The sequence below is a fragment of the Cebus imitator genome, unplaced genomic scaffold (assembly GCF_001604975.1).
Source record: "Cebus imitator isolate Cc_AM_T3 unplaced genomic scaffold, Cebus_imitator-1.0 Scaffold194, whole genome shotgun sequence".
NCBI classification, from domain to species: domain Eukaryota; kingdom Metazoa; phylum Chordata; class Mammalia; order Primates; family Cebidae; genus Cebus; species Cebus imitator.
In genome coordinates, this window is record NW_016107509.1 from 1,913,437 (window position 1) to 1,928,815 (window position 15,379).

Below are 15,379 nucleotides of genomic sequence, written 5' to 3' on the forward strand. Positions count from 1 at the left end.
GAGTGGTGCCAAAGTCAGTGTCCAGGGACCTCTTTATGATAACTGAAGACCTAGACCAAGCCCAGACCCAGGGCTCATGCTCTCTAGGATCACAGCCTCTGTGATCTCAGACACGCCACAACATCCTTTTGGGGACACAGTTGGTTTTTCTTTGAATTGTATTAATTTAATTGTATGTGACATCTTTTCCTCAATAAAAACCCATTAGACTTTGAATAGAATCATAATCCTTTGAGGTTTGTAGACTCTTTAAGACCCACTCTATAGTAGTATAATTTACTATTTTCATGTTCAATAAATATGAATAAATTATAAATTTGATTTTAACTGTATAATGACAAGGAAAGTAAGTGTCTGAGCATACATAGGTGAAATGTACATGCAATATGCCAATTACGTTAGGGAAGCTGCTAAAGGGATTTTTAAAAATCTGTTCTGGATTTTCCCTACCCTATTTTAACTGCAGGTTGGTGCTATTAAGTTTGTGCAGCCAAAAGAAAAACTGATCTTGAATATTAAGGATATGTAATTAAGGAATCCTTTAGGGAATAATCTGCCAATGTTTTCATGAAAATATTTACTTACCCCTCCTAGGGCCTGAAGTAATTTGTTCCCTATAGCCACAATAAAATAATTAAACAATGCTGAAGTATAAGGTGGAGCAAAAACAAAACAAAACAAAACTGCATAATGAATAAAAATCTATCTTTAAAACAAATCATAATGAAAATCTCTTTGATATCCATTCTCCCTTTCAAGCTGTTTATGTTTTCCTTTCCCCTTAAAGCCTTGGCTGACCACAAGAGCAAAATGTAGTTAGAACAGAAAATACAGAAAGGTATAACAAAATAGGTAAAATCACCAGGAATTCTACCTAGAGGTAACCACTCTTAACATCTCCATGACAGGATTTTAAATTAAAGCCACTTAGAATCCCAGATTAACAATACTGTTTTACTCACCACTCCTGAGGTCAGAAAAATTCCTGTTCTGCTTCTGTACTTTATTCAGAAAGGCCACATTATTATCATTTTCATTCCATAAACAGTAGCTCTCCTTTTCCAACAAAACCTTCATTTTGGATCAGTGATTTTCCTCTGGTCTCTGCCAGGAAGTGTCTTACTGAAGAAAGCCCCTAGGTTGACTGTTCAGCTGGCTGTCTCTCCCCGACTGCTGTCCCACAGGATAAGGGCCAGGCGATGGTATTGGCTTTGCAAACTAAACTTAGTTCCTCAAGGTGAAGCTGGTGATAACTTCAGAGTTAACTTTTCAAATGGCTGGGCTTATACAGAGTAACCTTTGTAAAAGTGAACTATGATCATATAATGATAAGATACATGTGCATTTGGAACGCCACTGCTTTTGGAACCTGTTTCAGTTTTTATCATTGTGCAAGGTTAATTGTTTAGTGACAATTAGATTTTGTCACAGTGCATTTGGGTCCTAATCTGGAACAATAAAAGTCTATTAAACAGCAAACTTTGTAGATGTGTTTCCTAAAGATGTATTTCCTTTTTACCTGAGGTTAAATATTTATTTATTTATTTATTTATTTTTCTGAGATGGGAGTCTTGCTCTGTCACCCAGGCTGGAGTGCAATAGTGTGATCTAGGCTCACTGCAACCTCTGCCTTCTGGGTTCAAGCAATTCTCTTGCCTCAGCCTCCCAAGTAGTTAGGATTACAGGCACATGTGACCATATCCAGCTAATTTTTATTTTTAGGTAGCGTCGGGGGTTTTACCAAGTTGGCCAGGCTGGTCTTGAACTCCTGACCCCTGAGGTTAAATATTAAACATTATTACTATTCCATATATTTATCGGTCCTTGATTTGAGAATATTTGCTTAGATTATATTTAATCACAAGGTTCTTAATACTTGTGTTAACAACATATATCAGCATCCTCTTCAAATAAGCTAAACAAGAGGACTTAAAAAATAAAGTACAGCATTTGATATGTTTTGAGTACTTTAATACAAACTAGTTATTGTTTACTTCCTTTAGTACCAGTTGTTGCAAAGGCAATTTAATGGATGAACTTACCTTGGAAAAACTCATTCTCCAGCAGTGAAGTGTCCCACGGCGTAGGCATACTACTCTCCTCCCTCATGACTGCTGGCTTGGGGACAAATGCACTGTTGACTAGTTGATTTTCCAGGGGTGAATTGTATATTTTTGCCTCCTAATTTTAAAGTAGAGAACAATATTATTTCTGACACTTCACCAGTCAAAATACTCACACACTCCCACAAAACTGTCCCAAGCTTAAATGTCTTAGTCTAAGCACTACAAACCCATTTTTCTAATATTTATTTCTCAATTTATAATGTGTTGTTTTTGCCATTTGAACTTCTCTATACCCACTTTAATTCTTTCAGTGATGAGTCTTTCAGGCAAGGTACTGAGCCTCTCTCTGCCAAAGTTTCCTGCAAACTTACATAGCACTATCACAGGCGGTTGAATCAGAGCAATCCAACTCAAATAGGGGCTGGGTAAGATAAGGCTGAGACTTACTGGGCTGCATTCCCAGCTGGTTAAGGCATTCTAAGTCACAGGATGAGATAGATGTTCAGCCCAAGGTACAGGTCACAAAGACCTTGCTTATAAAAACTGGTTACAATGAAGAAGCCGGCCAAAACCTACCAATACCAAGATAGCAACAAGAGTGACCTCTGGTCATCCTCACTGTTACACTCCCACCAGCACCATGACAGTTTAAAAATGCCAAGGTCAGGAAATTATCCTATATAGTCTAAAAAGGGGAGGATTGAATAATCCACCTCTCGTTTAGCATATCATCACGAAATAACCATAACAACGGGCAACCAGCAGCCCTCAGGGCCTGCTCTGTCTATGAAGCGGCCATTCTTTTATTCCTTTACTTTCTTAATAAACTTGCTTTCACTTTATGGACTCGTCCTGAATTCGTTCTCGTGAGAGATCCAAGAACCCACTCTTGGGGTCTGGATCTGGACCTTTGTCGGGTAACATCTTCTTGGCAACCACAGATGGGACAATACTAAGGAAACTCCTGAACCAAAGACTAACTTTGGGTAAGTGGTGGGGTGTGGTAACAGCACTACACAGATCTTAGCGGGGCATTCCTGGAAGAGAGGAAAGACATGGACCTCTCTTGAGTTTGGAATGCTGTCTCCATGGCTCCAATGGCTTGGATTTTAGATTTCCTAGCATTGTACCCAGTTATTAAGAGCCTGTTAGCTAGAACTCATAGTAGACCTTCAGATTTGTGAACTTGACCGTGTGCAGTGGCTCACACCTGTAATCCCAACACTTTGGGAGGCTGAGGTGGGCAGATCACTTGAGGCCCCAGAGTTCCAAACCAGCCTGGCCAACAAGGTGAAATCCTGTCTCTACTAAAAATGCAAAAATTAGCTAGGCATGGTGGCCGGTGCCTATAATCCCAGCTACTCCAGAGGCTGAGGCAGAACTGCTTAAACCCAGGAGACGCAGATTGCAGTGAGCCAAGATCTGGCCACAGCACTCCAGCCTAGGTGACAGAGCAAGACTGTGTCTTGGAAAAAAAAAATTATACACACACACACACACACAAACACACACACACACATATATCTTTTGTATATATATATATATATATATATATATATATATATATATACATATATATATATACAAAAATTAGCTGGACATGGTGGTAGATGCCTGTAATCTCAGCTACTTAGGAAGCTGAGGCAGGAGAATTGCTTGAACCCAGGGAGGTGGAGGTTGTTGTGAGCTAAGATCGTGCCTCTGCACTCCAGGCTGGGAAATAGTGCGAGACTCTTTCTCAAAAAAAAAAAAAAAAAAAAATTGTGAACCTCATGGATTTAGGGAGAAAACTGTGTTTCTATTAGAGGTCATCTAGAATAGGGGTCCCTGACCCCTGGGCCACGGACTGGTACTGATCTGTGGCCTGTTAGGAATCAGGCTGCACAGTGTGGGGTGAGGGGCGAACATTACCGCCTAAGTTCCGCCTCCAGTCAGATCAGCCCAGGGATTAGATTCTCAAAGAAGCACGAACCAATGAGTTTTAAATTTCTCTTCATAGGATCAGTATGTCAGTATGTTCAGTTCTTTGTTCTCCATTTTAAAGTTTAAATTTCTTGTAGTTTCAGTAAACAACCTTTTCTGCCAGTTCTAATCAGTAGTTCACATCTCTTCCCCTGGTCCCCTGCTCTGTCCTGACTCATCCCAGTCACCTGCTCCAGTCACCTGCTTTGACCTGAGTCACCACTGGTTACCTGCCCCTAACCATCCTTCCTGCCAAACTACCTACCCTGCCACTCTGGCTGGTACCCCTGCTCTCTTTAAAACAGCCAATCGGAATTAGCCTAGACTGTGTAGTCTAACCCTAGCCAGTAGGGGAATAACATAGCAGAAGGGGCTACCTCTGTCAGGAATAAGTCCTCCTTCCCCTCCTAGTCCAGGTGTGCACTCGCCATTGTTTCGTTTGTGAGCTGCACCCTTCTATAGAAGTAAACTGCCTTGCCGAGGAAATTTACATTCAAGTGCTACTTCTTTTGTGGCATTGAAAGTTTACATATAACACTATTGTGAACTGCACATGTGAGGGATCTAGGTTGTGTTCTTCTTATGAGAATCCAACTAATGCCTGATGTTCAGAGGTGGAACAGTTTCATTCCCAAACCACCCCCTTCAGTGAAGAAGTTGTTTTCCACAAAGTGGGTCCCTGGTGCCAAAAAGGCTGGGGGCTGCTGCACTAGAATGGTAGAATCCCTCAGACTGTCATTAAGGAGCTGATTTGGTAGTTCTGAAACAAAGGCATTCAAAAATATGACTGTATAAATAATAAATGATGTAAAAAAATGTATTGCTAATTTTTCAATGAAAGGATTTAAGAGAATGACTTAAAACTAAACTTGTTTGCCTTTATTATTTATTTTATTTTATTTTACTTTTTTAAGACAGAGTCTCGCTCTGTTGCCCAAGCCAGAGTGTGGTGGTGTGATCTCAGCTCACTGCAACCTCCACCTCCCTGGTTCGAGAATTCCCCTGCCTCAGCCTCCTGAGTAGCTGGGATTACAGGCACGTGCCACCACATCAGCTACTTCTTTTGTATTTTTAGTAGAGACGAGGTTTCACCAGGTTGACTAGACTGGTCTCGATCTCCCAGTCTCAGGCAATACACCTGGCTAGGCTTTCCAAAGTGCTGGGATTACAGGCATGAGCCACTGAGCCCAGCTATTATTATTACTATATTTTACTACCAAGTATTTATCTTGATTTCATAAAATCCAATCACTGCTCTACTTTCAAGCTTTTATTTGTCTTCATAACCTTGTGGACATTATCCACTCCCATGCTTTCACTTTCTTGTGCCAAAACCCCATTTGCATTTCCTCTGTCAAACTGGCTCTGTCACTCATGACTCCACTTGAACTCATCCTGCACTCACCCACTTCCCTTTCCAGTCTTGATCTTCAGCTTTCTTTGCTACCCAGTCCTTGTCTCTTGAATCCCTCTTCCCCACCTCAAGATTTCCCTTTCCATTTGACCTTCACCACTACATTTTTATCTCATCTTTCATACCTAAGATCACATGTCAACCTTTCCAAAGCTCCAACTTCTTGAGTTCTCCATCACAGGTCTGTCCGATTCCACCGTGCTGGTTCTCTTACCCACTACATTGCTCGTGACCTTGTATTTTCACTCCTGCTTGTTTTCTTTCTCAAGGTCTAGGTCACTTAATTCCCACAGAAACCTGCCCAAATTTCATTGACCTATAGTTGTCATTGTATGAGTAAGCCACAATTGACTACTCACAAAGGAGATTTATTAATAAGAAAGGCATGCTCCCATGATAACTTATTGGTCATCGAATAATTTAGCATACTAATTAAAATTCAGAAGTAAACAAATATTGAAAGCAAAACACAACTATAGTGGGATACTGACTGGAGGTAATAAAACCTAAAACTAACCATTTGAGAAATCAGATCAGTTAAAGTTAATTCTTTTTACCCTACATCAAAGTGTTCCCTCTTGTCTGTCCAATTCGGAGGTTACCTTACATCAATAACTGTCATTATTAGTGATAACAATTAGTCACAGATCTTATAAATCCATTCTTCTCAAATCTGCAATTTTGATAGTTGGTGTAAAGTAGATATATCTGATTAAGAGAATATCAGGCATAATTCTCTCTTAATCATTTAACACCCAAACAATCTTTTCTCTATGTATGTAGACCAGTACATTCCTTGTGGCCGCCAGGATTGCATTCCTTTGTAATGATAATTCACAATGAAATGAAAAGTACATGAACAGAGGGGTCATGCGAAGAGGTGACCCTCTCCAGGCTGGGAAGAATCACTATCCTCTAGAGACCCTGAGTATAATTTCCTTTGGTTTTATTTGTGCCCAGATCTGCTACTTCAAGACCCACCCTACTCAAACAACATGCCCAGGATGCTTTCAACACATAGAGATGTAAATTATATAGCTAACAAGAGAAAATACGGAGGTTTCATTTACATTCATCTGTAATTCTGCAAGGGTGATGTTAGTGATTAAAAAAAAAAGGAAGCTGTGAGTCAATAGTAGGTATCAGACATCAAATACTGAAAACTATCACGGCCTATAGACTCCTAACTTTTATTTAAGCTAAGTTATTATTAGCTTAAATAAATTAATTAAATTATGAGATATTATTGCTGTTGTTAGCAGCAGCAACTAAACATTGATTATCCTAGAGAAGAAAACTGAGGATTCGAGAGGTCAGGTCATTAGTCTCTGGTCACATTGGTGGAGGGAGGGGATTCATTTCCAGTCTGTCAGATTCCAGAGCCAATGCTAAAACACTTCATTCTACTCATGATCCAGTTTTGCAGCTCTTGGCCTATTAGTGCATTACATCCTTGTAGTAGGCATTCTCTGAAGCCAAATACCAGTCATAGAGCTGCTGGGAGGCACCTGAAGTTTCTTGTGACCTAGAAGTAAATCCCTCCAGGGCTCAGAGCAGACACTGACTGATTCTCATCAGGGCTTAGTTTTGGACTCAGAAGCCCCCTGAAAATAATGCTCCATGCTGTGGAGTTGCCATAAAAAGTGAAGCCTATTTCCCATCCCTGGCCTAGAGGATGAGGTTCTAACACCTCTTTGCAGCACAATTGTGTCAAAATCCTTTCCAGTTTTTGTTGTTGTTGTTGTTTTAAGAGAGAGAGACTTGCTCCACCACCCAGGCTGGAGTGCAGTTGTGCAATCACTGCTCGCTGTAACCTTGAACTCCTGGCTTAAGCAGTCCTCCCACCTCAGCTTCCTGAGTGACTGGGACTACAGATGTGTGCCACCATGCCTGGCTAATTTTTTAATTTTTTTGTAGAAATGGGTTGCTACGTTGTCCAGGCTGGTCTTAAACTCCTGGGCTCAAGCAGTCCTTTCACCTTGGCATCCTAAAGTGCTAGGATTATAGGCATGAGCTACCATGCCCAGCCTCCAACTTTCTAATATTTGAACAAAATTACCCATTTGTTTTTAATATACTTAAAAATATCCTCTCTTACTGAATCTTATAACAAATATGTTAATTAAGTAGGAATTATCATTCCCATTTTTCAGGTGAGGAAACTGATGTAACTGCCTTATTGTAAATCACATGAATAATATATATGATGGCACTGGCTACCCATGCTCATATGATCTGATCCCAAACCCTCTTATTTCTGTTATTTATTTTTTTTACTGTTATTTCACTAATGTACATGTCTTCAGTTAGATGGTAAACTCTCCGAAGAGAGACACCTTGTATTAGACAGTCCATGCCTTTCATTGCATATGGCGTGATACTTTGCACCTAGTTATGAATTGATTTATGATATACCAAGGTAAAAAAGTACCTATATACTGCTGGGTATGGTGATTCATGCCTGTAATCTCAGCATTTTGGGAGGCCAAGGCGGGCAGATCACTTGAGCTGAGGAAGTCAAGACCAGCCTGGGCAACATGGTGAAACCCTGTCTACCAAAAATACAAAAACTTAGCAGGCATGATTGCACATGTCTGTGGTCTCAGCTACTTGGGAGGCTGAAGTGGGAGGATCGCTTAAGCCTGGGGCAGGGGCAAAGGTTGCAGCAAGCCGAGATTGTGCCACTGCACTCCAGCCTGGGTGACAGAGTGAGACTCCATCTCAAAAAAAAAAAAGAAAACTAATTATATAAGATTACTAGTATATATTATTACAGAAATTGAGACACTGGAGATTTGTAATATTAGGATTCAGAAAAGCATGTGGGAGGCAGGACAGCATAGTGGTTAAGCACAGCACAGTGGTTAAACACATGAGCTCTACATAGGTTCCAATCCTGGCTCTGCCCATTAATATTTATACGACTTTGGGCAAGTTACTTAATCTCTCTAGACCTTAGTTTCTTTCTTGGTAAAAGGAAAATAACAGCAACAGTAACAATACCCATTGCATAGGGTTGCTGTAAGAATTAGGTGAATTAATATTAATAGTTGCAATGCATTTAGAATGATGTCAGCACTTAGTAACCCTTACTGTTGCTACTATTCTTTTGTGGTTATAGGGAACTTCCTGGAGGACTCCTGTTAATGCTGGTAGCCAAATGAGGTAGAAAAGTATCCCACAGGATGAGAGGCCAGTTGCAAAATGCTGGCTTTCAGGGTCTCACTTACATGGTACATAAAATAGACTGAGCAAAATGAGGCCTTTTACACAACTCCAATTCACTTTGCTGATATTGTCTGTGATTCTGACCTGACTAGACAAACAAACCTCTGTCATAGCGTAGCCCTAGAGTACTTGAGAACTTCCTAGGGCAGCCAAACCTGTAGAACAGCTGTCAGACCTGAAGCCTAAACTCACTGATGTTATCAAACGCCTTGGTAAAGTCAACAAACTAATTTTTCAAGGTGTTCCTGAACTAGTTCTGTGGGTCTGTTTCCCTGCACAGGTCATATCCACCAATGTACCTGCAGCTTAAAACCACTCATTCATTTCTTCTTTCAATTACTGAGTGCTCAGTTTGTGCCAGGCAGTGGGGATACACAGGCTGATATGGTTTTGCTGTGTCCCCACCCAAATCTCATTTTGAATTGTAGCTCTTACAATTCCCACATGTTGTGAGAGGGACCCAGTGGGAAATTATTGAATCATGGGGGTGGTTTCCACCATACTGTTCTTACAGTCATGAATAAGTCTCACGAGATCTGACGGTTTTATAAGGGGTTTCCCCTTTAGCTTGGCTCTCGTTCTCTCTTGCCTGACACCATGTAAGATGTGCCTTTCACCTTCCATCATGATTGTGAGGCCTCCCCAGCTACATGGAACTGTGACTCCATTAAGCCTCTTTTTCTTTAAATCACCCAGTCTTGGGTATCTCTTTATCGGCAGCATGAAAATGAACTAATACACAGACCCTGCCTGGGGAGCTCATACCAACCTGGATAAAGAGCCCAGTGTAAGAAATACCACATTGGAAGTATCAGCCAGAGTTTTCTAGAGATAAGGAATAGTCAAGTGGCCCAGGCATGCTCCTAAACTCCCTGCAATACACAGGAGTCCACAATGTCAATGGTGCTGAGGTTGAGAGAAATCCTGGGCTAGAAGATCTCTAAGTATTTCTCTAGCTCTAAAATTTCTATGTTTGTTTTGCTTCTTTTAAGCTTATGCATATGTTTAAGTAGCAGCTTCCTTCTTTTCTAAGTGGAAGATCATCTAATAATAAGGTATAGCTTCCCATAAAATGGTGGAATCTGCTTGTACCATTCCTGCCAGGCTGCCAACCAAGTGATGAGAAGTTCATCACCTCAAATCTTGGGGAGAATCCCTGTGGCATCAATGGTCAACTTCCAGCTCTGTGGGGTTAAGGGGATAGGACTTCCTTGAATAAGTAAGGGAAATCTACATGTCATGCAGAAGTCTTATTTCAGACATCACTTAAAAAATTTAGAGATAGTATTTTCATTATTTTTTTCTCTCTTTTTACAATCAATCCTTCCTTCCTTCCTTCCTTGCTTCTCTCTTTCTTTTTTCCTTTCTTCCTTTCCTCTTTCTGTTGCCCAGGCTGGACTACAGTGATGCAATTATACCTCACTGCAGCCTCCAACTCCTGGGCTCAAGTGATCCTTCCTCCTCAGCTTCCTGATTAGCTAGTACTACAAGCATGTACCACCACACCTGGCTGATTAAAAAACATTTTTTTTTTCGTAGACATAGGATCTCACTATGTTGCCCAAACTGGTCTCAAACTCCTGGCCTCAAGTAATCCTCCCACTTTGGCCTCGCTAAGTGTTGGGAGTATAGGGCTGAGCCACTCTGCCCAGCCTCTCTCTTACTTTTCATAATAGTTATTCGTGGGGAGCAATGATCACTGGCTTCCATTTCACTTGTCTGTCCTGCTCTTGCCTTTTAGATTGACATGCTCTGAACAATGAAATGGTTAGATGCAAGTGACAACCAGGACTGTCAAAATGTGACATCTATTAATCCCTAGACTGGATTTTCAAATCCCCAAAACTCCAAATTAGCTCCAATTGTTCCAGGCATTTGCCTTTCTTTTTACATCTGTTTTCTGCTTCAGACCCCATGGCTCTCAAACGGCAGAGGATGGTCAGTCCGAATATTTTCCCCCGGGAAACAAAGAGTACAGAAGCATTCTGGAGCAGGGCTCTGTCCTCTCAGAGAGCAAAGCTGGATGGGGAGGTCATGCCACTTCAGTCCACTGCTCAGTTAAAGCAGAGTCTCTGCAGGTGGTGAGCAGAGTCTCTGCGGTGCAGGTGTAATCAGGGCATCAGAGCTGAGGAGCTGTAGGCATGACTGACTTCCCTCTGTAGAGTTCCAGAAAACCAGGCTTTCTAATCCTGAGTCTATCATTTACCAGGGTGACCTTGAGCATGATCTTTAACTCTTTAAACCTCAATTTCTTTGTCTTTAAGATGGGGAGAATAATAATACCAATTTTATTGATTTTTTTTTTTCTGGGGATTAAATGAAATGATCTATGTCAAGTGCCTGGAGGACAGTAAGTTCTCCACTAGAGCGTAGCAGTTGTTAGTGCTGGTGTCGTGGTTGGGCCTGAGACATATACAGGAGAAAAATAGGGCTCAGTGTTATCGTCCAGAAAGAAGTAGTGCAAAGAACCCCTGTTTCTGGCTGGGCACGGTGATTCATGCCTGTAATCCCAGCACTTTTGGAGGCTGAGGCTCACTTGAGGCCAGGAGTTCAAGACCAGCTTGGCCAACATGGTGAAACCTGTCTTTACTAAAAATATAAAAATTAACTGGGCGTGGTGGCGTGGGCCTGTAATAACAGCTACTTGGGAGGCTGAGACAGGGGAATCACTTGAACTTGGGAGTCAGAGGTTGCAGTGAGCCAAGATCACACCACTGCACTCCAGCCTGGGTGACAGAAAGAGACTCTGTCTCAAAAAAAAAAAAGGAAAAAGAACCTCTCTTGATATGCACTCCTCACCAGAATTTTATCCCATGCTTTTTGCAAAGAGGGAGAGAGAGAGAAAGAGAGCAACAGAGAAAGAAAAACGGAGGTGCCCAGTACTAAGGCCATAATCCACTGATAAGTATACTTGTTCTCCTCCTGCATGCTTCCGGAAGCTTCCTAAAGGTCCCTTCCAAACTCTCCCTTTCTTTTACTTCCAAACCACATGAGTTACGCAGGAAGACACAGGCATCTGTAGATCAAAAGTTTTGACCATGAAAAAGTGGAAACAGAAAGCTTAACTTCTTTATCTTGTCAGCATCTGAACATGGTGACAAATTTAAATTTTAGTCTCTGAGGAAGCGTCTCGCTGGGTCAACTCTCATACGAACTTGTTCCTGTATCTCACCTATCATGGCTTCCTCTTTGAGTACAAATGACGGCTGCACTCATAAAGGGTCTGGTTCAGGACCATCCTGGCTGGCAAATGTGGCTGTGGCTGCCTCTGGCAACTTCCTCTGATCAACCCCTCAGGGCTATATGAGAGTGACATGTGGTAAAATACCAGAGATGCCACCGATGGTGTGTCTACAAACATGATGGCCTCACTCCTTCCTGCAGAGAATTCCAGTACCAGAGTCATCTGGAAGCCAAAAATAATTGGAAAGCTTTGAACTCTTGAGGAGAAATCCAAGCTTCTAAAATAAATTTAAAACTGAGCCGAGGGGAATCCTACTTAAATAGGTAGCCACCTGGGATTACATAAATTCCGAATTTCTTAGAGTAACTTGTAGTTATCTGGTTACTTACCACAGCAGCTCCGCTCACAGGCACCGGAGGTCCTGCGTGGCCGTCGCATCTGTGGAAATAATTTGAAATGATTTCTTTGAAGAAGAGTCTAACTTTTACTGGGAGGAAAAATCAACAGCACATTTGCCATTAGCTTTTGATATCCTGAGAAGATCTAGTTCTAATTCTCTGCAGAAAGATGTTTCTTCGTTAGTGCATTATTGAAAAAAAAAATTAGAAACCATTTCCTATGATTGCTTAGAATCAATGCTTTACATCTTTGTCGCTCAGGTAGCCAAGAAAAAATTACATATTAGTGGATCTATATTTGAGCACAACATAAAACATAAAATATAACAGCTAGGTTTGTTGCACTGTTTATTATGTGTTAGGCCCAATCTTGGTGCGTGTTAAGTTATTTAGATAGATCACTCTCCTGAGATGGACATTATGGCTACTCCCATTTTATAGATGAGAAGATGGAGGTACAGAGAAGTTAGAATTAACTGCCCGAGGTACACAGTTATTGGCTAAGCTAAAAGCTAGGCAAAGGCTCTCTGGATCCAGAGCCCTCGTTAACCAGTACAGTACGCTGACTCTTCTTCCTAATGGGAAACAAACTTTCTGTTTCTGTGCATTTTTATTGTAAAGAGCAATTAAGTAACAACCAGAATTGACAGTACATAAGATAATTTAAAAAGAGAGAGAGTAAAAAAACCCGCAACAACAACTACAATGAACACTGCTTTAGGATGTTGATTTCTATAAAGATGCCTGACTTACTAGGAAACCATTTTGGAAGTGAAAAAATATTCTTTTACTATTTGTGCTGCTTTCTCAAATTCAATGAGAAGCTGACTGATTTAAGATCTAGGCCCAGAATTGAGATAAATTTTCATCTTTTATTTATTTATTTATTTATTTGAGACACGATCTCATTCTGACACCCATGCTGGAGTGCAGTGGCACGATCTCAGTACATTGTGACCTCAACCTCATGGGTTCAGGTGATCCTCCTACCTCCGCCTCCCAAAGTGCTGGGATTACAGGCACTAGCCACCACACCTGGCATAATCTTTGAAATAAATCTATAATCTTATGCCAAGTGGTTCTCTGTCTGAATTCAAAATTTAATAGACTGTCCGGGTGTGGTGGCTCATGCCTGTAATCCCAGCACTTTGGGAGGTCGAGGTAGGTGGATCATTTGCGGCCAGGAATTAGAGACCAGCCTGACCAACATCGTGAAACCCTATCTATACTAAAAATACAAAATTAGCCAGGTGCAGTGGCAGGTGCCTGTAATCCCAGCTACACAGGAGGCTGAGGCATGAGAATTGCTTGAACCCAGGAGGCGGAGGTTGCAGTGAGCTGAGATAGCACCACTGCACTTTAGCTTGGGCGAAAAGGGCAAAACTCAGTCTCAAAAAAGAAAAAAGAAAAAAAAAAGATTTAATAGACCACAATGACTGAGCGCTCTGTATGAAATCAGGCCCTTTCCTCCGCTGAGAGAACAGCAGTGGGGATCAAGAGTTAAAGAAACTGGGACTCTAAGTCAGATCAATTAAAAGTTGCAAGGCAAAGGTGTCCTTTCAGACTTCTAGCTGCTTCGTGGCTCATAAAAGTTGAACATAAAACCTGGGAGACCAAATAATTTTATATCCTTAAGATATCCACATGTATTTTACAGTTTAGCTCAGATTTTAACAGAAGTTGAAATGAAAATAGAGATTTTTTCCATGTAATTCTGAAATACTGGATCTACTAATAATATCCAGGAGTTAAATATGGCCTTTATTTTTATTCTTCCTTTCCATACACATTTATTGAGCCTGTTTTCCTCCTACACTCTACATACTATGTTGAGCTCTTTGGAGGAAACAAATGTGACTCAGATAGGGACCCTGTTCTCTGAGAGCTTTTAGGAAACAGCAGGTACATAAAGAGTCAAAACCTAAGTCAAGATTTGATAAGGATGATAAAGAGGTATAAGGAAAATGCATGGGAAATGCAGAGGGGCCAGCAAGCCCTTCCTGGGATAAACAGGGAAGGCAATAGGAAGATGGCAGTGGAAGTGGAACAAGAGGCTAAAGAATAGCCTGAGCAAAAGCTTGGAGATGGGGGCACTGCAAGGGAGGTCAGGGACTAGCAAGTAATCCAGTATGCCCGGAGCCAGGGCTACATGCCAGACTGTGAAGGTTCTTTCCAGAATTCTACTGGGCTACATCCCTCACGGTGCATCCCCTCAGCCCAACACTCACCAGCTCGCCAGGCCCTGCTTCTGATTTGGAGCAGGTTTCTGAGAATGGCAGGTGTGTGGGAGATGCAGCTAAAGGACCAGGGGATGCCTGGAGCACAGCTGGGATGCCACCACCAAGTGTCAGGGCAGGCAGCGAGTGCAAGGATGCATGCTTGCCCAAGGGGGCCATGGCCGTGTGTGCTCCTGCGGACTTGAGTAGAAGAGCATAGGACTCGGCAGTTTTGAGAGCCTGGAGTCTCTGCACCCACTCCCAGGCCTTCCCACAAGTTAATTTATGTTTCTGATGTGACGAGTTTCCACTTGGAGAGTGAAAAAAAGCAACAGTGGTATCATGAAAATTATACTTGTAAAAGCCCCATGAAAATTATAGTTCGTCATTTTAAGGGATACTAAGACACCTAATCTTCTGCATTTACCCACAAGTCCTATTGATACTATATCTGAGAGATTTCATGTATATCCCCACTTCTCCATCTCCAGTCATTCTTCCTGACACTCAACTTCTACAGTTTCTCTTCTGGGCTCCTCTCCATCCTTCACACCACCAATAGAAAGATCTCACCTAAAAACCTTACAATAAAGTATTATCTAAAATCCTAACATGAGGTCAGTCGCAGTGGCTCACACCTGTAATCCCAGCTGAGGTGGGCAGATCATTTGAGGTCAGGTGTTCAAGACCAGCCTGGGCAACATGGTGAAACTCTGTCTCCACTAAAAATACAAAAAAATTAAAGAAATTAAAAAAAAATCAAAATCCTAACATGACATAAGGCTTTTCTTTAATCCAGCAAACTTCCCTGGATAGTCCAGCACCCTTCAAATCTCATGTGCTCACACTCTCCTCCATAGGTACCTGCACTCTAGACTTGTCAAATTAATTCTGCCTCCATTAAATATTCT

The 15,379-nt window shown here is 41.5% G+C and overlaps 1 protein-coding gene across 5 annotated transcripts in view; it reads right to left on the bottom strand.

Annotated features, from left to right (window-relative positions):
• EXPH5 (exophilin 5) overlaps positions 1-15,379 on the bottom strand; it is an 81,884-nt gene that overhangs the window by 7,640 nt on the left and 58,865 nt on the right. For 4 of the 5 annotated variants that reach the window (XM_017547066.2, XM_017547069.2, XM_017547070.2 and 1 more), the window contains 2 exons: positions 12,244-12,292; positions 2,043-2,181 (listed from right to left, as the gene is read on the bottom strand). In XM_017547066.2, the coding sequence (XP_017402555.1) occupies positions 2,043-2,181; positions 12,244-12,292 (188 nt within the window). The remainder of the gene's footprint in view (positions 1-2,042; positions 2,182-12,243; positions 12,293-15,379) is intronic. The other variant, XM_017547067.2, reaches the window with a different exon arrangement.